The sequence below is a fragment of the Oncorhynchus masou genome, chromosome 31, assembly GCF_036934945.1.
Source record: "Oncorhynchus masou masou isolate Uvic2021 chromosome 31, UVic_Omas_1.1, whole genome shotgun sequence".
In the NCBI taxonomy this organism is placed as follows: domain Eukaryota; kingdom Metazoa; phylum Chordata; class Actinopteri; order Salmoniformes; family Salmonidae; genus Oncorhynchus; species Oncorhynchus masou.
Genome location: NC_088242.1, coordinates 34,301,897 through 34,326,507, shown reverse-complemented (window position 1 = coordinate 34,326,507; position 24,611 = coordinate 34,301,897). Strand labels below are relative to the sequence as shown.

Sequence of the window (24,611 nt, the reverse complement as noted above, 5' to 3'; positions counted from 1 at the left end):
GGTATCAAACTCATTCCGCGGAGGGCCAAGGGGGTGCCGGTTTTCACTTGCACTTGATTGATCAATTAAGGGCATTGATTGGTTAGGAACTCCTCTCACCTGGTCGTGGAGGTCTTAAAAAGAAAAAGACGACAAAAGGCCCTCCATAGAATGAGTTTGACGCCGCTGCCCTACAGTATGAGGCGCAAGTGTTTGAATGCTCTCACAATGAATAGCAACGTTTCAGTCACTGTGGCGCTTAGCATCGAGGGTGGAAACTCTCCCAGAAACGATTGAACTATTAAAACAGTGTACGTGTTATTGTAAAGGAGAGGACTACAAGCCCTACCAAATCAGGGTCTGTCCAGGCTCCAACTCCCCGTTGTGTCTGCATTATACCAACAGGAGGATGAGTCCCCGAAATAAAACATTGCTCTATTTTGATCGATACGCTAGTTCAACTTCAAATGTGATATTAGCAGGAGAGAGAGTAAGAGAGCGAGAGGTGTGTTCCTGTGGGGAAGAAATAATAATGAATCCCCCTGTTGCCTCCACAGCTCCTCTGGACCTGGAATCATGCATCCGGGCTGATTCCAGTCATAAAGAATATCAGCTATGGCATGCTGAAATACACCGACAGGATTCCAACATGATTCCCTGAAATAAAAACGGTGCTCTGTTGTTTGATAGGCTGGTTCAACATCAAAAAGGTGAAATTAACAGGAAAGAGAAAGCTGTGTAATGAATCTCCACTGCTGCCTCAACAGCTCCTCTGGGCCTGAATCATGCATCCAGGCTGATTCTAGTAATAAAGAATATTAGCCGTAAATCATCTATCAATAAATGGTCTAAGGAATGGGAAGAGGTTGCTAGGAATGCATGGCTTTTAAATCAGGACAGAAGAAATTATAACTTACTTTTTTTTAGACATAATATACGGTGCATTCGGGAAGTATTCAGACCCCTCGATATTTTCCACATTTTGTTACATTACTACCTTACAACCCCCCCCCCCCTAATCTACACACATTACCCTATAATGACAAAGCAAAAACTGTTTAGTTATTTTTGCAAATGTATCAAAATTAAAAAACGGAAACAAGTATTCAGACCCTTTATTCAGTACTTTGTTGAAGCACCTTTGGCAGCGATTACAGCTTTGAGTCTTCTTGGGTATGACGCTACAAACTTGGCACACCTGTATTTGAGGAGTTTCTCCCATTCTTCTCTGCAGATCCTCTCAAGCTCTGTCAGGTTGGATGGGGAGCGTCGCTGCGCAGCCATTTTCAGGCCTCTCCAGAGATGTTGGATCGGGTTCAAGTTCGGGTTCTGGCTGGGCCACTCAAGGACATTGAGACTTGTCCCGACGCCACTCCTGCGTTGTCTTGGCTGTGTGCTTAGGGTCGTTGTCCTGTTTGAAAGTGAAGTCTGAGGTCCTGAGTGCTCAGGAGCAGGTTTTCATCAAGGATCTCTAGGTATTCCTCTTCAAGGAATACCTAGGATAGGATAAGTAATCCTTCTCACCCCCCCCCCCTTAAATGATTTAGATGCACTATTGTAAAGTGGCTGTTCCACTGGATGTCAGAAGGTGAATTCACCAATTTGTAAGTCGCTCTGGATAAGAGCGTCTGCTAAATGACTTAAATGTAAATGTAAATCTCTGAACTTTGCGCTGTCTCCCAGTCCCTGCCACTGAAAAACAACCCCACAACACGATGCTGCCACCACCATGCTTCACCGTGGGATGGTGCCAGGTTTCCTCCAGATGTGACGCTTGGCATTCAGGCAAAAGACTCAATTGATTTCATCACACCAGAAAGTCTTGATTCATGGTCAGAGTCCTTTAAGTGCCTTTTGGCAAACCTCCAAGCGGGTGTCATTTACTGAGGAGTATCTTCCATCTGTCCACTCTATCATAAAGGCATGATTGTTGGAATGCTGCAGAGATGGTTGTCCTTCTGGAAGAATCTCCTATCTCCACAGAGGAACTCTGGAGCTCTGTCAGAGTGACCATTGGGTTCTTGGTTACCTCCTCGACCAAGGCCCTTCTCCTCAGATTGTTCAGTTGGCCTGGCGGCCAGCTCTAGGAAGAGTTTTGGTGATTCCAAACTTCTTCCATTTAAGAATGATGGAGGCCACTGTGTTCTTGGGGACCTTCAATGCTGCAGACATCTTTTGAAACGCTTCTCCAGATTTGTGCCTCGATGCAATCCTGGAGCTCTACAGACAATTCCTTCGACCTCATGGCTTGGTATTTGCTCTGACATGCACCGTCAACTCAGGGACCATATTTAGACAGGTGCGTGCCTTTCCAAATAATTTCCAATCAATTGAACGTACCACAGGTGGACTCCAATCAAGTTGTAGAAACATCAAGGACGATCAATGGAAACAGGATGCAGCTGACCTCAATTTTGAGTCTAGCATAGCAAAGGTGTCTCATAAGCACAGCTAAGACAATGCAGGAGTGGCTTCGGGACAAGTCTCTGAATGTCCTTGAGGGGCCCAGCCAGAGCCCAGATTTGAACATCTCTGGAGAGACCTGAAAATAGCTGTGCAGCAAACACTCCCCATCCAACCTGACAGACTGGAGAGGATCTGTAGAGAAGAATGGGAGAAACTCCCCAATTACAGATGTGCCAAGCTTATAGCTTTGCATTGTCATTATGGTGTATTGTGTTTCGATTCATCAGGGGCAAAAAAATATTTCATACATTTTAGAATATAAGGCTGCAACCTAACAAAATGTGGAGAAACTCTTAATACTTTCCAAAGGCACTGTATATGAGGAATACAATCATCCCAGCTCTGCAGATTTTGCTGTGAGGAGACAGAATCCAGATCATTTGTTTTGGTACTGTCCATTCGTAGCTTGTTTTTGGTCGCAGGTACAGGAATGGCAACATTTACCTGGAGCGAACTCTGCAAATAGCACTGCTGGGTGATTTAAAAAGTCTTCGTCAAATCGATTAATATTAAAAATGTTGCCAAGAGTTATTGTGTCTTTTAAATTTACAATAGTTTGAATAGAAAGGTTCAGAACTTTGTGAAACATCACAGCACAGTTGAAATATATATGGCAAATAGAAATCAAAACTGGATGTGTTCTGAGATAGATGGGAGGGGTTGAGTGGAGCTGAAGGATGGGACTAAAAACAACTGTAATGGAAAAACTATTGTAAACTGTGCCCATAAAATGTATATGTATGTTAAAGCAGGAAGTAGAAGCCTAAGAGTTGTCGCAATTTGTGGGATTACATTCGATTAGACAGATTGAAATTATACGTTAAATCTCACGGAATAGTTGAAAGATATACATGTTGAGTAGAATTCCGTAGAGGGTGTCCAGCAGAGATAGGTGGGATGGGCTTAGGGTTGGGTTGTGCAATTGGAAACAAGTGGGAGTGGAGTTGCTGTGCGGGAGATAGAATGGTGGTCAAAGAGAAGTCAAAAATAAAGTCAAAATAAAACATAATAAAACGTTCGAGGAGTGTTTTTTTCAGCTAATGCCGATTTGCCTGAGGCTGATGCCGTGCAGGTGTTTGTACATATGCATATACACACACTCTCATTCAAAACACACACACGTATGTAGTGCCAGACATGCATTCAAACATATACAGTTGGCATTGCCGTTAGGATTTTAGTTGTCCTTGATGTCCTTTTTTTCTTTCTTGCATTGTTGTTTGCTGTTTTCTTTTTTCTCTTTAGTTTATTTTCTTGGTTGTTGATGCATTGGGGGGGTTCTTGGGGGTGGAGATTGGAATTCATTGCATTAAATATTTTCTTGGGGGGGTCTCGAATGGTTGAGGGACAGCTATTGGGGAACTGTGGGGGGGGGGATCTTGGAAAGTCCGGGTCTCCGTTTTTTTGGCCTGGTGGGACATCTGTCGAGGTGCCCTTGAGCAGGGCGTAGCCACCCTGGATACTTCTGTGTGTCGCTCTGAATGGGAGTCTGTTGGATGACCGGTGTGGTGTAGTTGTTGAGCGGCTTCACTGCAAGTATATTGTATGTCTCGGATATTCAATAAAATAAAATAAAGTTGTCCATTAGTTTACTCCAATTAGGGGAGGTATGGTAGGGTTAGGGGAAAATTTATATTTTACATAGTTACAACAAAAAAAGAAAAAAGGAGTATTGGAAATGATGCAGACAATTATACTGATGGAAGCCAACAATCCATCTGCAATATTAAAGCTGATCCACCCCCTAACAATAAGAATGCACGGCTTGAAGTAGGGTTGTAGAGAGAAGATGACATCAAAACAGAAGGTAGATCATTCAATTTAAATAGCATATCTGTGATATGGTCATGTAGAAGGTAGATTTCAGGGCACTTGAAATGATGCTGGGAAATAACTGGATGATACAGAGTCTGGAGTCACATGATGCAGTAGTTACTTCGGGACGCAACAGGAGGAAATGACAGAATACTAGAAAAAAACAATATTTCCAAATGTTTCTTGCAATGTTAATCACAAGGCGTGAAGAACAGTTTAACAAATAACATGTAAACAGCATCAAAACAGCACCATGAAATTAACAAAGTGTGGGTGGGGGGGATCAATAAATAAAAGTCTAATTAAAGCAGTAAGTCTCAATCAATAAGACATTTACTCAACATTCTCATTTTCATTCAGTTTGATCAGGCATGAGAGCTGGAAAAGATCCCAGAGAGATTGAGTATCTTTCTCTTTTTCTCAGTTTCTCTGTGTTTGCCAAACGGTAGGAACACCTTCATAATATTGAGTTGCACAAGTGTCGCATGGTCAGGGGCAGACTATTCAAGCGTGTCGTTCAGTTGAAACTTGACACGGACACAAAAAGCGTTCCACAGGGATGCTGGCCCATGTTGACTCCAATGCTTCCCACAGTTGTGTCACGTTGGCTGGACGTCCTTTTGGGTGGTGGGCCATTCTTGATACACACGGGAAAAACCCAGCAGCGTTGCAGTTGACACCTACTACCACAGCCCGTTCAAAAGCGCTTAAATATTTTGTCTATTCACCCTCTGAATGGCACATACACAACCCATGTCTCAATGCTTAAATATCTATCCTCCCCTTCATCTCCAATGATTGAAGTGGGTTTATCAAGTGACATCAATAAGGAATCATAGCTTTCACCTGGCTTCACCTGGTCAGTCTACAGTATGTCATGGAAAGAGCTGTTTTCAATACTCAGTGTAGAGAGAGACAGAGAAACTGACAACAGCGAAAGAGAGAGAGAGAAAGAGGATAAGAGAGCCACAATGAGAGACATTATTCCAAGCAAGGTGAAGTGTAATTTCACAGATCTACCCACAGAGTAAGAGCCACACTACCCACACAGGACAGGTCCGATAATGATAGCCCTCTTCCCACTCTACCTCCGGGGCAGTAGCAGTTAGCTGGAGTGGCTCAGGCCCTGGAAGACACATCCAGGCATGGAAACAAGTACAGCTCTCTCCCACACTAGGTCCAAAGTAACATGAGAATCTGCTCCTGCAGTTCTCAAGTCTTCACCCAGACTCAGAACCAGCCCCGGGATAGACCCAGTTTGGCCCTATGGAGCCCATAGTTACTTCATGATCCCCACAGTGAGTGGATGGCAGAGGAGAGCCTTATAGACTACTAGGAGCGGACATGTCACTATGTGGCTGGATCTATAAGTAGCCAACATGCTCTCACAGTCTAATGTCAGAATTGGACGTTCATCCATGTTTCTCAAACGTCAAAATTCAAAGTGTTTAAGATTAAGTTTAGGCATCAACTCTGAATGGTTAAGGGAAAAGGTGTGGGACAGGCTTAAAACAAAAATATCAAAAACGACTTTCTATTGCTGGATTCGAACTTGCAAACTTTGGAATCAGAGGCAGATGCTTACGCACATCCGCCATCCCAGCCCACAACACCCGAGAAAAACCGAAACCTACTTGAAGATAACAGCGCTCACTGTTGCCCCTAGTGGCCGGTTTCCAAGTCATCTCCAGACGTCCTCAGACAGATGGACGTCGAATACTGGCTTGCATAATAGGTGACCTGGCTGAAGGGGCTGTTGGTTAGGAAGAGGCTGGTAAAATCCTAGGGTTTGACAACACTTACTGCGCATGGGTCACAGTGGTAGCGACTAGCTACAAGAGTGACATGAAAACGGGGTGAGAAAGGTTGGAAGTCGGAGCTGCGGAAGTGCACTGCGATGAAATAAGAGTTTGCACTTCCGGCGTCAACATTTGTACAATAATAAGCACATACCATCTGCTGGGTCAGCTGAGAAATGGTCCGGTCTTTACTCCTCAGCTCCTCTCTCAGCTCCTGCACCTCCTTCAACAGCTCCTCCACCTATAACACAAACAAAGACAGTTCAGTACAGCCGCACGGATTTATTTGACCCCTAACGGCCTTAAACACACATTTCTATTCCTGACTCATCTCCACCCGTCCACCGCAGGCAGGGCTGCCAAGATCTGAGCCAGAATCCAATTTGTGAATTCATCCAGAGGATAGCACAGAATAAGGGGGAGGTCGATCAGCCGATCATGGGCCAGAGTCACAAACCATGAACCTGGCTGTGAAGTCTCCCTGCAGGAGGGAGAGATGGAGAGAGCCAGTGAATGCGAGAGCGCGCGCATGTTTGGAAAGCTAGAAGACGACGGAGAAGGGGACATGCCCTCGAATGAGAATCCAAAACACCTGTCGGGATGGGAGAGAGTGATGATAAGCTCGGTCCGTGGGCAAAGGCAGCACATCAGAGGCTCAGCGCCACAGAGGTACCCTGCAGCTTTAATGGGCCTCAGCCAAACAGAGCGGGAACCCTAGGACCAGAAAGACACACTGCATTCTGATGCGTTCCCAGCCCAGCCGGGCTCCCTCTGGCCCGGCCGCTACCTACTCCCTTCCCCGGTCCCTAAACTCCATGCACTCCGGCCAAGACAATCACACACAGTCCCTGCGTGACCCCAAAAAAAATGTGTATAAATGGCTATACAATTTAATGCAGAAATGCATTGTAAATTCCTGCTGGCCCCAATGCCCCCTTCTCTGTGTGACAGTGCATGCTAGAGAATATGGACAGCACTCAGGGTGATCCCGTTTTGGAGCCTTCACCATCCATGTCAATGCTATCGTACAGCAGGGCTCTGCTTGCTTCCAGGGATAGGGATGAGAGGTGTGGGTTTGGGCTCTGCCAGGTTGTTAGGGTCCTTAATGTCTTTGTGGTTCAGGGTGGTTAATCTCCCCCCTCCTCCTCCCCCTCCACTGCCCCAGACAGACATGCTGGGAGAGCAAGGCTAAGCTGGAAGAGCCAGAGAACATTGGCCCAGCTGTACACAGGTTTGCAGTGTTTACAGGTTAGGTCAGGAAGAGGTTGAGACTTGGCCATTGTGATGTCGAGAGGAGAAGGAACATACTTCCCTTTGCTTGACTCCTTCAAGAGAGATTAAAAGGTTAAAAAAAAAAGAGTTCCCTCGAACACGCACAATAAACACACACAATAACAGGAAATTGGATTCCAGGTTCAAAAAACGTAATATGCCTGGCAAACAAGCATACACACACACACACACACACAAACAGACCTAGAGCTGACACGGCAACAAAGATAACCTGAGAATGGAGAACGTACAGCGGACAAAAACAGGGTATGCACACAAACAACAAAAAGGAAAACAAACCAAAGCGCTCAGGCCATGTGAACACAAACAGAAGATGGGCACTGGAAACACGAGGACAAACAGGGCCTTGGACAAACATCTATAACATGGGCATAATCCACTGTCTACACGGGGTTTGTTTGACAGTACACTTCCTACTACTGTGTGTGTGTGTGTGTGTGTGTGTGTGTGTGTGTGTGTGTGTGTGTGTGTGTGTGTGTGTGTGTGTGTGTGTGTGTGTGTGTGTGTGTGTGTGTGTGTGCGTGCGCGGTGTTAAACAGTGGATCTTACCTGTCGAGCTTGAATTGGGTCCTGTCTGGATTCTGGACTCAAGGTATCCAGAATCAGAGTGTCGTCCATATCACTACCATCCTCCATCTATACAAGAACACCAAAACATACACGGCTCATATTAGGCTTGTGAATTGCCGGTTAACTCAGATGTCAGAGAGAGCGTGTCTGTTAAATATGACTAGAATGTCATATTCATGTTGGCCAACTACCATATACCTTTGAGCACTCTTTTTTTGGTATAAAGAGCCAGTGTTTGGCTGTGGCAGGGCTTATAACAGAAGGCTAAAGGCTGGCTCGCCAACAACAGGAACTGTAACCCAACATTATCATAGCTGCGTTTTGTATCTTCGTGACTCTTACACACTGAACTGAATTAACTCTCCAAATCTCCTACCGCCTTCAATCCACCCCCTGTTCGGGCCAAATGATGCCAGGAGTGGTTTTAGCGTGTCAAGCTTACAAAAGCACTCAGAGTGCTCACACACTGCTCAGTGAGCCAGCGAGGGCCAGCAGTTTGAAGGCATCAAGTGCAATTTAACACAGTGACAGGGGCCATTTTTAGAGAACACCCTCAGTTTGATAGAGCCGTGAAGATGAAAAGAGTGACGTCAGTTGATCACTGAGATTTCCGTATGCTCCTACCACGACAATGGCCTTTTTCTATAACCCTCTTTTTTAATAGCAGCTCGAACAAAAATAACAGTTAATAGCAGTTCACAGAACTTTGTTTTTTATCCCTTATATTTCTATGAAGAAACCAATGATCAGCCGTAAGCTCTTACATGAATTACAAAATAGGCCTAATGCCTACACTAAACCATTCCTTGCTTTCAATTGTTCTTTTAAGACGTCTTGATGTCTAGGGACGCAAGGTTATCGTTCCTCTTTGCATTAACATTGAGTTTGTGCCATTTCCATGGCAACGTTTCAACCAACAGAGAGGTCAGGAAGAAATAGTGCATGAGTAATGACATGGGCTACAGTCGCTACATTCAAAGTGTTCTTTATGTCAAATCAGTCTTTCAAGAACGCTATTCTGACACAAATTGTCACACGATCCACATTTCAACAACCCACTAGCGCTACTAAACGTGTGACGGAGCTGTGGAGAAGAGGACGATTTCGCATCTTGAGAGGAATCAGTGTCGAAAAAGTCTACCAGGGGTTATGTCATCCCAGCGCATAGACGGGAGGGAGTCTCTAAGCTGCTTTTCAGTTGGACCACACTAACCAGCGTCCACGAACGGAACTCAGTTTGGAGGTTTTTGGATCGGAGATCTGATGAACATTAGATTTGCAATCGTGACCTGGAACCCTTAGACAAGGGGTTTATTCGTTGCAGACATGTAGACACAGACACCACCCAGACCATGATATTTCTATAAATTGGGAGACATATGTCGAGGAGGGAGAAATGTTAAAAGAACACAATAAGAAGAATAAAATCTACAGGCACGGGCCTGTAAACATCAATGATCAATGAAATCCACACCAATATTTGTCTAGTCAGTGTGTCCAGTCCAGCTCCCATCAGAGTCGGGCTGTTTCAAATGGCATCCTTTTCCCTATATAGTGCCCTACTTTTGACCAGGGGTCATAGGGCACAGGTCAAAAGTAGTGCACCATGTAGGGAATAGGGTGCCATTTGGAATGTACTCACTGTCTCCTCTTCTGGCTCCCCGGTGCTCGTCACAGGCGCTTTCAACGGTAGGCCAGAAAATAACAGACTCGCGCAAATCAGACGCCTCCGATCGCCACCACATTTATCTCCCGTCCCTCGCAGACAGAGACACATTAGCCTTTAGTGGCATCAGAAATCTCACCACAGCCTTGGATATCGTGGCTGGAGCGTTGGGGAAAATCGGCTGCTTTCATTATTGATTCTGTCAGATTGTCACAACGAGATAATAATTATCTGTGGGACATGGATGGGGCCGTGTAAATCTATGATGCGAGTGTTGACAATAGCCCTACGGGACTGCAGTGGGACAAGAACAATCACTGTTTTGATGCAAAGATATATCAATGATAGGAGGGCAGTAGCCCTGCTATCAGGCTGTGGTCATTGGAATAGTCTCAAATAGCACCCTATTCCCTACATAATGCACTACTTTTGAACAGTTGTTACTGTAGTGAGCCTACTGTTATACACAGCGTAACAGAACAAGATCCCTCCTAAACTCCCTGGCTGAGATACTATGTCCCAACTTAACACCACAGATATGTACAAAACAGTATCTGCATCCCAAATGGAACCCGATTTCCAACATGGACTCTATGTGGAATACTAGTGTTTAACATTACTTTGTTTAACATTACGACTACCTCGTCTCTGTACTTCACACATACAGACAATTGTAAGGTCCCTTCAGTCGAGCAGTGAATTTCAAATACAGTTTTGGCCATAAAGACCAGGGACGTTTTCCAATGCCTCGCAAACGGCACCTAAAAACTGTAAGAGAGTTTAAATGGCTGTCAAAGGAGAAAACCGAGGATGGATCAACAACATTTCAGTTACTCCACAATACTAACTTAATTGACAGAGTGAAAAGAAGGAAGCCTGTACAGAATGAAATATTTCAAAACATGCACCCTGTTTGCAATAAGGCACTAAAGTTAAAAAAAAAAAAAAACTGGCAAAGAAATTAACTGAACAGTGTTGTGTTTGGGGAAAATCCAACAACACATCACTGAGTTCAACTCTTTATATTTAAGCATGGTGGTGGCTGCATCATGTTATGGAAAGGTTTGTTAGTTATTGGCAATGATACTTTTGGGGGGATAAAAAGAAACGGAATAGAGCTAAGCACAGGCAAATTCACCTTTCAGCAGGACAATAACCTAGAATACAAGGCCAAAAATACATTGGAGTTTCTTACCAAGAGGATGTTGAATGTTCGTTCCTGAGTGGACTAGATACAGTTTTGAATTAAAACGGCTTGAAAAAGGCTGTCTAGCAATGATCAACAACAATCTCCACAGCGCCTGGAGAATTAAAAAAAAAAAAAAAAAAAAAAAAAAAAAAGTGCAAATATTGTACAATCCAGGTGTGGAACGCTTACCCAAAAAGACTCACAGCTGTAAATCGCTGCAAAAGGTGATTCTAACATGTATTGACTCAGGGGTGTGCATACTTATGTAAATGAGATATTTATGCATTTCATTTCCAAAAAAACAAGCAACAATTTCAAAAAACTTGTTTCCACTTTGTCATTATGATCTATTCTGTGTGAGATAAAAATGTTAAAAAAATCTATTTAATCCATTTTGAATTCAGGCTGTGACAAAATGTGGAATAAGTCAAGGGTTATGAATACTTTTTGAAGACATTGTATATAGTGCACTGCTGGTCAAATGTAGTGCACTACATATGGAACAGGGTGCCATTTGGGACGCATGCAGTATTTGCCCCCCTGCTTTCTCCGGGTACTACGGGGGAGCGGGAGATGAATTACCAATCAATAGGAACACGGTTGATAATGCACAGATGATAATGCACAGATGATAATAGTTACAGCCTGGAACTCTCATCAAAATACAAAGGGGTTCGAAATTGACACCCTTGTAGGATCTATGCCAAGAAGCATTGAAGCAGTTCTGGCTTGTGGTGAATCCGGAAAATTTCAAGAACTTTGAAAGGTTCTTCAAGTGCAGTCGCAAAAACCATCAAGTGCTATGATGAAACTGGCTCTCATGAGGACCGCCAGAGAATAAATTCATTAGAGTTAGGAGCCTCAGAAATTGCAGCCCAAATAAATGCTCCACAGAGTACGAGTAACCGACATCTCAACATCAACTGTTCAGAGACTGCATGAAATCAGGCCTTCATGGTCGAATTTCTACAAAGAAACCACTACTAAAAGGACACCAATAAGATGAAGACTTGCTTGGGCAAAGAAACATGAGCAATGGACATTAGACAGGTGGAAATCTGTCCTTTGGTCTGGAGTCCAAATTTGAGATTTTTGGTTCCAAACGCAGAGTAGGTGAATGGATTATCTCTGCATGTGTGGTTCCCACTGTGATGCATGGAGGTGGTGGTGTGATGGTGCTTTGCTGGTGACACTGTCAGTGATTTTTTTTTTGCGAGGATAACGGCACTGAGCCCTTTTCTAAACGTTTTACAGTAGGTATGGGGTTATTTTCTGCTCTGCACATTTCGACGTGAAACCCACCATTGGTGTCCGTGGCCAAAGAGCTCTACTTTCATTTAAACTGACCAAAGCACCAGTTCCAATCAAGTGGCAATGCTGTTTAGCAAAGCGTTTACATTTGTTGGATGACGTGAAAATAGAGTTTGATGACGTGGACGTCAATTAAGGCAGCCCCCCACACCTCTCTGATTCAGAGAGGTTGGGTTAAATGCAGTAGAAACATTTTGGTCGAATGCATTCAGTTGTGCAAATGACTAGGTATCCCCTTTCTATTCCCATAGACAGACAGGCTGGAAATGTTTGTTTTTTTTAATATAATTTTTTGCCCCTTATTCTACACAATTGGTAGTCCGGCCCGCGTCAAGGAGTCGCTAGAGTGCGATGGGACAAGGACATTTGGGGGGCTGCGACACAGCCCGGGATCGACCTCGGGTAGGCAGTCATGCTTCAACCACTGCCATGCAGTGCCTTAGACCGCTGCACTATTCAGTAGGCCCTGGCTAGAAATGTTTTAACGGTTTACATATCTTTGTGAAGCTTGCATTCAATTGCCACACCCTGTTGCACATAAGCAGCTTCCATTTCCCCCTGTCACAAGGGGATTTCTGGCTGATTTAAGATGAAATCGTCAACCCTGTTACGGGCAAACCTATTATTTCATATCGTACTTTTTTTGTTTTTTACCTCAAAATCAGAAAACATGCTTTTTTTAATGAAGTTGAATGTGTGCTCTGTACAACAGAAAGTAAACATTTGGTTATATCAAAGTTCCACCAAGTCGCTGCCTTTTGGAGTGTAACGATCCATTTACAAAGGATCATAATACCTGCTCGTCAAACATCTCATATCATAATCATGGACATTAATATGGAGTTGCTCCCCCCTTTGCTTCCATAACAGCCTCTACTCTTCTGGGAAGGCTTTCCACTAGATGTTGGAACATTTCTGCAGGGACTTGATTCCATTCAGCCACAAGAGCATTAGTGAGGTCGGGCACTGATGTCGGGCGATTAGGCCTGGCTCGCAGTCGGAGTTCCAATTCATCCCAAAGGTGTTCGATGGAGTTGAGGCCAGTCAAGTTCTTTCACACTGATCTCGACAAACCATTTCTGTACGGACCGCGCTTGTTGCATGGGGCATTGCCATGCTGAAACAGGAAAAGGCAGTCCACAAACTGTTGCCACAAAGTTGGAAGCACAGAATTGTCTAGAATGTCATTGTATGGTATAGCGTTAAGATTTCCCTTCACTGGAACTAAGGGGCCTAGCACGACCCATGAAAAACAGCCCCAGACCATTATTCTTCCTCCACCAAACTTTTGCTCGATTTTATAGACCTGTCAGCACCGGGTGTGGCTGAAATAGCCAAATCCACTAATTTGAAGAGGTGTCCACATACTTTTGTTTATATAGTGTAGATCTCAGTAGGAGTCACCTCCAGTACAGACAAATAGACAGGAATAGTGTGTTTGAATTCTAACAATTCATGGAAATAATGTGATTGTTTGCATTCAAGTGTATTGTCCATCGTGTAGTCTTGTGTTCTATCTACACAGAATGAGTGGATCAGAAGCAGAGTTATGGTGTGAGTGTGACCGACCTGCAGCAGTAGTTTCAGGTGTTCTAGCTGGGCCTTTACAGAGCAGCAGTCGTCTGCCATGTGTCTCAGTGTCAGCTCATCCAGCTCCACAGCCTGGTGAGGGGCTGCCAAGCCTGTGCCCTGACTCTGGTACCCATCATAGGTCTGGAACACACAGTCACTACTGGAGAGGTAGAGGGGGGAAAAGACAAATAGAGAGAGACAGGCAGAGAGCGAGATAGTCAGTTGCACGTGATACGGGGGTGAATTGGAGTGCCCACGGGAGGAAGCCTGGGACAGGTGAGTGGCAGGAAGGAGGACGAGACATGTTACCCGGTTACCAGGGGACGAGTGGCTGTCTCCCACATCAGTAGTGCACACATACACAACTCACATTGACGTAGGTAGAGTATTGTGATTTTGACTTGGATGTTAACGTTAGCTAGCACTAGTCGGTGTGTACCTGCTTAAAAACTCGGGTATTTATCATCCTATAGCTAGTTCTCCAACATGTTTTGAGCACTTAACACCCAAAATAATTTCCTCACGGCTTTCTCTTGTCCCTCTGCAGCAGAGGAGCAATACGTTTGGAACACCGAATCGCAATAAAAACACAGTACCAAATCACAGTACATATTGAATCGCAATACATATCGCATCGGCACATAAGCATCAGGACCATATCGAATTGTGAGGTCTCTGGAAATTCCCAGCCTGACTCAATACCAGAGGGCAAAAGGCAGAGACGGTCAGGATGTGTGTGACAAAGAAATGTAACCGAAAGCCCCCAGCAGCTCACATGTTGTCGCTGTGGAGTCGGTCGTCTACAGTCCAACAGAGCTGCCGTCTCCGCCACAGGGCCAGATGGGACATCCCATCAGTATCTACAACAGGAGACAAGACCACAGAGACAAAAGGCATGGAGTCAAAATGAGGACCATAACACGATAACTTCTACAAGTTGTCGCGTATTTGAGGTAAAAAATAAATAATCTTCTGAAGTTTGTAATTTCCACTGACATTTCAGACTTGATTTTCCCTTACAAAAAGGTTTCTCAACCCCTACAAAAATGTCCATTAATTATAATCCATGTAAATATTTCCTGTTGCTGCAGGATTATTTTCCTGCTGTAGAAAACAAAACTGGCTCAAATTAAGATCCTACACCTGTAAGCACACTCACACATTGGCATACAGAGAAAGACTCTCACACACACACACACAAAAAGGGGGGCACGCAATCTCCAAGCCACACACACTAAAGAAATGATGCCATCTTTTCTTCCTCAGTCCCCCCCCCCATGCTCAAAGTACTAAGGGCCTCCCGAGTGGTGCAGTGGTCTAAGGCACTGCATCACAGTGCTAGAGGTGTCACTACAGATGCGGGTTCGATCCGGTGCTGTGTCACAGCCAGCCGCAACCGGGAGACCCATGAGGCGGTGCACAATTGGCCCTGCATCGTCCGGGTTAGGGGAGGGTTTGGCCGGCTGGGATGTCCTTGTCCCATCGCGTTCTTGGGACTCCTATGCCCGGGCGCAGCACACGCCGACTTCGGTCCCCAGCCGTTAGGTGCTTCCTCCGACATATTGGTGTGGCTGGCTTCCAGGTTAAGCAAGCAGTGCGTCAAGAAGCAGTGCGGCTTGGCAGGTCCGTGTTTCGGAGGACATTTGGCTCTCGATCCTTCGCCACTCCCGAGTCCATACGGGAGTTACAGGGATAGGACAAGACTAGCTACCAATTGGGGAGAAAAAGGGGTAAAAATAAATAAAAAATAAAGCATAAAAAACTAAAAGGTACTAATGTATGTACTATATAACTAGTGTTTCCAGATTGCTGAGAGCAGGGCCGAGAAAGCTATCTGAACTAAGAGCCCATTACCAAATCTGATGGCAGAGAGTCAGTATCATCTATCTGGCAGTATCTCACTAACATAAAGAGGCCAACAGGAAACGCCGCAAACAACAGGACACTTCAAGTGAAGCCTTGAATAGTCTACCCCAGAATAGTCTGCACAGCTTCCCAAGCAAATCTGAGTGGGATGAAAACACGGCAAGAGAGAGAGACTGCGGTAGAGAACAAATTGATCCTCCCAAGCTTGACATGCTGCTACCAGAGATAGATAGAGGGTCAGTACTGAGGCAACCACGAACACAGCCCTCTCTGCATTCCTTAAGCATCTGTTGTGTCTGGGTTCTCTGAAAATATGCATTCTTCTTCCACCCACGATTAAAAGGTTCAAAACAAGACTGCTATGGACACGGAATATATATATATTTTTTTTTTAAACAGACCTTGAAAGAAATAACCTGAGAGTGCGTGAATGTGTTGCTTTGAAAACCTCAATTCCCTAGTCTGGCTGTGTGTACTCGGATACGGCTGAAGAGGCTTGACCAGGAGGCAAAGGCGAAGAGGCGAAGAGTGAAAGTGCCTTTGACGTTAGGGGTTTATTCCAGTCAAGAGTGTAGAAAGCTAAGGCCTTCCCCTTTTCCATACGGGTTTCGTGCCTCTGAAGGAAGCTGTTATAGGACCCCTCCCCAGATATCGGGGTTATGACCTTCTTACTCCAACTATGGTCAAATAGGAGGGAGGGGCACCTTGGGCAGATTGACATGGCCTTATGCTAACTGTAACTATATGCTTCAACACATGATGCTGAGCTTGTGGGGTGCATTCCCATGCAGTCTTTCTGACCGAACAGCGCTCTCCTTGTTCAGGTCCCTTTCCCCCCCACGCTCGCTCCCGTTAGAGCTAAGTTGCCCATCGGCACAGCACTAGGATGAGCTTACTCTCCACCAAACCTAATCTTGATCATTAAAAGGGAAAACTACAAAACTGAGCTGAGATCTGTGTCTAGACAAAAACCACACTCACCACCATGCAAGGAGCCATCCTCAGGGAGGTCATCGTCCAGCATGAGGTCATCGTCATCCAGGTCACACCCAGACTCTAGGTTGTCCAGGTTGTTGAGTATGTCCTAGCATTAGAGAGCGAGAGAGACAGCAAGACAGACAGCGAGATTAGTCAGTTTGAAGCCTCATTTTTACAATAACAGAAGCAGAGACGGAAACCATTTTGAAAAGGCTGTTCATCTCCTTCAAGGGAAATATTTCCTCAAAGAACAAGGTTGAAAGACAGAGTTGCATGGTAAATTATTGCAACAAAAAAAATGACAGCTCTCGAGGAGATTGTTCAATAATGTATGGGGTAAAACTTTTAATGTCTTAAATGACCCCTCAAGACACAGGTTGAAAATGGTTTCTTGTTTTATGCAAAACTACAATAGATTTGCTGGAGGAAAAAAAATGATATTGAAGAGAAACCAAATAGTAGGATGAAAGTGTGTGACGGGGGGGTAGTGAAACAAACAAACAATCAATCCTTGGCCGTAAGAGAATCTGTCTGTCTCCATATCGAGTATGGTTATCTTCAGGACCATTCCCCTTTTGCTCTGGCCCCCTGCCTTCGCTTAGAGTGGGCTTAGTCACAGCACAGCGCTCCTGGGGAAATGACATTTCCCCATGGCACGCGCCCATCCATCCGTAGCATGACATTACAGCCTAATCTCCTGCAAGAAGAAAAAAAAAACAACACAGGCGCTCCAAGGAGAGATCAATGGCCAAGGTCTTACGTTAGCTACATTTTTAGGGATCTCAGATCCCCTAAGCAGCCTTGTCGCTGTCGGCATGCTCACTTGTCATCATAGTTACAGGCAGACACTCAGCCTCTATGTGGAACTGCCTGGAACTAGGGGCATCTCACTGAAATCGCTCCATTGCTGCTTTTCGACTAACACCAGTGTTTTACTAGTGTATACACCCGATGCTATACTAGAGAAAATGTGTTTCCATAGATGCCTTACAGGGAGGACTTGAGGACAACCTCTACATAATCAAAAAAGTTGCTTTGTGGGGAGGTGTTAACCGTCTAGTGTGTTCATAGTTAGCCATTGTTATGTAAACGCTCTCAAAAAGCCCCAGCGGCCTCGCCTCGGCCCCAAGTTAGAGCAGGTCCGTTGGAGCCATGGCCCAGTGAGACATGGGTGCCGGACTACGTAGATGGAAAGAGAAGTCTGAGCCTTTACGTAAAACAGTGGGGTAAATTCTAAGTGGAAATGCACCGAAACTAACTCAAAGTATTGGTTGCACTTTAAAATCATGTTCTATGGGCTTCAGTGGCGCAGCAGTTTAAGGCATCACTACAGACCCAGATTCGATCCCAGGGTGTCACACAGCCAGCCGTGAACGGGAGTCCCATTGAGCAGCGCACAATTGGCCAAGCGTCGTCCGGGTTAAGTCGGGATTGGCCGTCATTGTAGATAAGAATTTGTTCTTCACCTTTTTGGGATAGGGGGCAGCATTTTCACATTTGGATGAATAGCGTGCCCAGAGTGAACTGCCTCCTACTCTGTCCCAGATGCTAATATATGAATATTAGTATTGGATAGAAAACACTCTGAAGTTTCTAAAACTGTTTGATGTCTGAGTATAACAGCATTCATATGGCATGCAAAAACCTGAGAGAAAAATTCCAACCAAGAAGTGGGAAATCTGAGGTGTGTAGTTTTTCAACTCAGCCCCCATTAAAGATACATGGTGATATTAGTTATGTTTCACTTCCCAAGGCTTCCACTAGATGTCAACATTATTTAGAACCTGTTTTGAGGATTCTGCTCATAAGGGCTCTTTGAGTGAGCGGTCTGGCAGAGTGCCACAGCCTCGGTCTGGCGCGCTCACGTGAAAGGTAGCTACGTTCCACTTCAATTGTACAGACAAAGGAATTGTCCGGTTGGAACATTAATGAAGTTATGTTAAAAACATCCTAACGATTGATTCCATACTTAGGTTGGCATGTTTCTACAGGCTGTAACGGAACTTTTTCGTCTGACATTAGGCGCGACCTCAACACGCTTTTGGATTTGTTTACCAAACTCCCAAACAAAAGAAGATATTTGGACGTAACTGATGGACATTATTGAACAAATCAAACATTTGTGGAACTGGGATACCTGGGAGTGCATTCTGATGAAGATCATCAAAGGTAAGTGAATATTTAAAATGCTATTTCTGAGTAATTTTGACTACCCAATATGGCAGGTATCTTTTTGGCTGCTTTGTCGTCTAAAGGCTGTACTCAGATTATTGCATGGTCTGCTTTCTCCGTAAAAAAAAAATGAAATCTGACACAGCGGTTGCATTAAGGAGAAGTTTATCTAAAAGTTCCATGTATAATAGTCGTATCTCTATCAATATTTATTATGAGTATTTCTGTAAATTGATGTGGCTCTCTGCACAATCACCGCATGTTTTAGAACTACTGAACGTAACGCGCCAATATAAACTCAGATTTTATATAAATATGAACTTTATCAAACAAAACATACATGTATTGTGTAGCATGAAGACCTATGAGTGTCATCAGATGAAGATCAAAGGTTAGTGATTAATTTTATCTTTAATTTTCTCTTTTTGTGACTCCTCTCTTTGGCTGGAAAAATGGCTGTTTATTCATTCTGTGGCTTGGTGGTGACCTAACACAATCGTTTGTGGTGCTTTCGCTGTAAATCCTTTTTGAAATCAGACACTGTGGCTGGATTAACGAGAATTGTATCTTTAAAATGGTTTAAAATACTTGTATGCTTGAGGAATTCTAATTATGATCACTTTCACTAGCTGTTGGGGGGGGGGGGGGTCCGCTAGGCCTTGTTAAATAATAAATACATAAATAAAACACTGGCTCTTTATACCCATGAGTCCGAGTTAGGGGAGGGTTTGGCCCGCCGGGATTACCTTGTCCCATCGCGCTCTAGCAACTCCTTGTGGAGGGCCGTGTGCCTGCAAGCTGACTTCGGTTGACAGCTGGATAGTGTTTCCTCCGGGTTATGCGAGTAGTGTGTCAAGGAGCAGTGTGGCTTGGCAGGGTCGTGTTTAGGAGGATGCATGGCTATTTGACCTTCGCCTCTCCCAAGTCTGTAGGGGAGTTTCAGTGATGGGAAAGTCTAACTACCAATTGGATATCACGAAATTGGGGAGAAAAATTCTAAGTTCAAAAAGTTCACCAAAGTCAGAGCTCTGAATGATAATTGGGTGCTGTCCCTTCAAGACCTCACGCATGTACACATGAAACCGATCTAGAAATGGATCTTGAAAGCCCCCCCCACATTCATTTAACTCCACTGCACCCTATTTTTATTTGCACTCACTGTTTTGTTCATTCCATGTGTAACTCTGGTTCGTTGTATGTGTCGAACTGCTATGCTTTATATTGGCGAGGTCGCAGTTGCAAATGAGAACTTGTTCTCAACTAGCTTACCTGTTTAAATAAAGGTGAAATAAAAAATAACGTAAAAAATTCCGGTCCGTCGAGCCAGATGGCCAGATAAGCTATGTGGCGTGGGTTCTTTGTTCTGGATCCTGTCCTTTCCAGTTCTGTTTTTTTCCATCCTCAACAGTCCTTCCTCAAAAGGATGCAAGACAGCTGGGCTGGCACACTGAGCACTGACCTCGCTATCGCTAACATTGGAGGACAACATCAGAGGCCTCTACAAGGCCTGACCCCCCCCTCCCATGCCCATGTTTTCATTACAGCATCCTATTCAAAAGAAGTCTAGGGCCTGGTTAAGAGTAGCCTTGTTATTTCCTCTTCGATGGTTTGTATATTTTATCTGTTTTCAGACTGCACTACTTTCCTCTCGCTCTGTGTGTCGTGGGATTTTTACAAAACATTTTCATATTGCAGGGTTAATTTTTATCCTCACAATGGAGTGGCTTTTCAAACTGGCGGGCTGAGTACAATGGCAGAGCTCCACACATGCAATCTGTGAAAACCTTGTAACCGAGGCCTTCTCTTTCATACCGCGGCACATCTATGAGAATGCAAATATGAGTTTGCTTATTTTCTCCACATAAATTTCTAAACTTTTCTACTAAATCGATAAGTAAAGTGGATGGAATTTAACCAATACTATGCTGGACTATATAGTGCATACCCTCAAAACCTGACCCAACCTTGTCTAAGTCTTGACATAGACGAGTCCGGCAAAAGATGGTCACTCCATCTGGGTTTTCCCAGAGGACACAGGAGGTATTGATTGTTTTTTTGGCTATTTGTGGTCAACAACAAAAAACACCTACATTTTTGGTCACTCATTCACTTACAAAATGTATTTGATGCAGCAAAGTTTGTGGCAAATTTGCTGCAAACAAAATATTGTGCCACAAAATGTTGCCAGGAGTGAATCTGTGAATTATATTGTCATTAGTGGCAAACAGTTTGCCAGAGGCTTTGTTGGGGCAAACAATTCTCTCAACAATCTATTTCAATTTTGGCAAACGTGTGACTCATGTAATATGAATATTAAGCATAACTCAAGTTTGTTACTTTTCTTCAGCCCAAGCCTTATACACCGGTCAGGAAGAGACAACTAGTCGACCACTGGCTAGATAGGTCCCCAGTCTAGATTAAAGACAATTAGTTTGAATCAATTGTGTTGAGGCACGGCCGGAGAAAAATATACTGTACTGTGTGGCTCTCTAGGAACAGTTGGCCACACATTTTTATTTTTTAAAAGGTAGATTTAGTTTATGCCAGCTACATTGTTTGTTTATATAGCATTTATACAAGGCAGAAACATTGTTTACTTGCTGAAAAATATTGAATGCCCGTTTCAGTGAGAAGCATACTGTAGCAACATCAAGACAACTTTGGAACCGATGACCCCGTTTTTCCAAAAGCAAAACCCACCTGCGGAACCTACCTTTTAAGATGCCCAAGTAGAAAAGGTTTTTAGTCATCGTTTTCAGTATGCTGTTTTTGTGTGTTCTGATTGTTTCAGTGCATCCATTGAACTAAAGGACTTCCACGGAGCCACCATCTGCAAAGTACACTCAAAAACACGATAGTTTTGAACTGGGTTTGATTTTGTTTTAATTAGTTACATTTTGTTCATTCTCTTCTAAACCTTCATTGGTTGAAAGCTATAGCTCAGTCATCACTTGGTTCATATAAATTCTGTAGTTTATTTTACCTTTATTTAACTTAGGCAAGTCAGTTAAGAACAAATTCTTATTTTCAATGATGGCCTAGGAACAGTGGGTTAACTGCCTGTTCAGGGGCAGAACGACAGATTTGTACCTTGTCAGCTCGGGGGTTTGAACATGCAACCTTCTGGTTACTAGTCCAACGCTCTAACCACTAGGCTACCCTGCCGCCCCAGTCAACATCCCCAATGTGTTCACATTTCTCTCACGTAAATGTTAATTGGGAAATATTCAGGCCTTTCCTCTTTTCTTCTTTAGCATGCTGATGATTTCAAGTTGTATTGGATTTCATTTGTATCTGTTTAGACTGTTTTGAATGCATGTTGTTCAGTATATGGGGCGCCAGGGTAGCCTAGTGGTTAGAGCGTTGGACTAGTAACTGGAAGGTTGCAAGTTCAAACCCCCGAGCTGACAAGGTATAAATCTGTCGTTCTGCCCCTGAACAGGCAGTTAACCCACTGTTCCTAGGCCGTCATTGAAAATAAGAATTTGTTCTCAACTGACTTGACTAGTTAAATAAAGGTAAAATAAAATATTTAGTTCAGTTCTCTGTGAGAAGCAAGTTCATTTAAAGTTGTGATTCAGTTCATGTAGATTAATTTCAATGTTAATAAACAAAGCAACTTGAAACCTCATCTAATTTGCATATATGATGAGTTTAAAGCTAATTTGAAACAAACAATAGAAAGTTCGCCACAAGTTTCCCAGAAGTTCACAAGTCGCTCATTTGTATGTGAAAATACAAAATTTGCCAAAGATTTACCTCAACTGTTTGCCAAAGGCAGTTTTTTTCCCGGTGAGGTTCCCCTCTTCCCAATTTCATTTTGTGACACTCCACTTGTTATATAGCTGCCCAGCCAGGAAAAATCCCATAGGGGCTTTGCACCACAGATGCTGATGGGAGTTGAAGTCCAAAGCAAGTTGAATTCTATTTCATGCCTCCCCAATCTGGACTAATAATTACCAGCAGCATGTGAAAGCTGCTTTCATGTTTCACTTGATGAACACAGCTGTCGGAGTGAAACTACCCTCAAAATCTGACCCAACAAAGCACCCTCAGCTGAGTCGGCAAAACTGGATGCATCCGGTTTTCAGGGGAAATAGAAAAAGAGCCTGTGACACGACTTCCACTTTTGGATGTTAACAAGGCGACACATTTTAATTTACTGGATTGGTTGAACTGGGCCTATTTTTCTTCTCACCAGTTAGGGTTGAGCGGTATCCAGACTTTCAGGGTGCACGGCATTACCAAAAGTGCACACAAAGGGTGCCATTTCTTTCTAAACATATATTTAACATATATACAGTACCAGTACAAAGTTTAGACACCTATTCATTCAAGGGTTTTTCTTTATTTTGACTATTTCCTACATTGGTGAATAAGTGAAGACATCAAAACTATGAAATAACACATATGGAATGATGTAGTAACCAAAGAAAAAGTGTTAAATCAAAATATATTTGAGATTTAAAATTCTTCAAAGTAGCTACCCTTTGCCTTGACAGCTTTGTACTCTTGGCATTCTCTCAACCAGCTTCACCTGGAATGCGTTTCAAATCAAATTACATTTGTGGAATTTCTTTCCTTCTTAATAATGCGTTTCAGGCAATCAGTTGTGTTGTGACAAGGTAGGGATGGTATACAAAAGATAGTTTTGTCCATATTATTGCAACAGCTCAAAAAAGCAAAGAGAAATGACAGTCCACCATTACTTCAAGACATGAAACAGTCAAGCTGGAAAATTACAAGAACTTTGAAAGTTTCTTCAAGTGCAGCCGCAAAAACCATCAAGCGCTATGATGAAACTGGCTCTCATGATGACCGCCACAGGAAAGGAAAATCCAGAGTTACCTCTGCTGCAGAGGATAAGTTCATTAGAGTTACCAGCCCAGTTCAAGTAACAGACACAACAATGCTCAGCATATGTGGGAACTCCTCATGAAGCTGATTGAGATAATGCCAAGAGTATGAAAAGCTGTCATTAAGGCAATGGGTGGCTATTTGTTTACACTTTCTTTGGTTACTACTGTACATGATCACATGTTATTTCATAGTTTGGATGTCTTCACCATCATTCTACAAAGTAGAAAATAGTAACAATAAAGAAAAACCCTTGAATGAATTGGTGTCCAACATTTCGACTGGTACTGTATATAAAAACTAATAAATATTGGATTTTTTGGGGGCGGTATTGAAAATTATACTGTCGGCATTTGTAAATAAGCGGGTACACCGTATACCTCCCAAGTCTATCATCAGGACCTGAAAGAAATCAAACTCAGACATTTCTTTTATGCCTTCTACATTAGGTTACCAACGCACACGCACTGGACTGTTCGAGGGGAAGCACACACTTCTCTCTCATCAATATTTGTGGACACAGCTGTCGGATTGAAACCAAACTCAAAATGTGACACTTTTCTGGGAGGGACACGGACACACACACACACACCCTTAAATATGGTTACTGGACTGAGGGAGAGAGCACGCTTCTCCATCTCGCTCATCAATATTTCTGGATGGTCACCTAGACAATGGCGCAACCATTTCTAAATAGGCAGAAAATACAGAGAGAATACAGGACTACACAAAGCTTTCTTTAGTGATGCGAGAGCGAGCGCAAGAGAGAGAGGAAGGAGACGAGAGAAGAGAGTCCACTTTGAGGATTGATGTCTGGTGGAGTCGTCACATTAACATTCAGATTACCTCTCCTGGTCGTGCGCCACGCGTGAGCCAAAGTGACAACTTAATGAGCAATGTAACCCCGAGGCTCAGCCAACCTTTCTTTTGGTGACGGAGTTGTTCTGTTTTAGTCTGATGGGTTATAGTGTGGAGGCAAATTGAACTGCAAGAAGACGCAGAAGAAAAAGGGGGAAAGGGGGGGGGGAAGAGTCCTACTGAGCGGAGTTGGCCCTGTCAACATCATTGACTCACCTGG

General features: G+C 43.7%; 1 protein-coding gene across 3 annotated transcripts in view; it reads right to left on the bottom strand.

The window, feature by feature from the left end:
- LOC135523864 (serine-rich coiled-coil domain-containing protein 2-like) overlaps positions 1-24,611 on the bottom strand; it is a 100,655-nt gene that overhangs the window by 26,437 nt on the left and 49,607 nt on the right. For all 3 annotated transcript variants that reach the window (XM_064950841.1, XM_064950843.1, XM_064950842.1), the window contains exons 4-8: positions 16,508-16,610; positions 14,436-14,520; positions 13,658-13,820; positions 7,902-7,988; positions 6,214-6,300 (exon numbers count right to left, since the gene is read on the bottom strand). In XM_064950841.1, the coding sequence (XP_064806913.1) occupies positions 6,214-6,300; positions 7,902-7,988; positions 13,658-13,820; positions 14,436-14,520; positions 16,508-16,610 (525 nt within the window). The remainder of the gene's footprint in view (positions 1-6,213; positions 6,301-7,901; positions 7,989-13,657; positions 13,821-14,435; positions 14,521-16,507; positions 16,611-24,611) is intronic.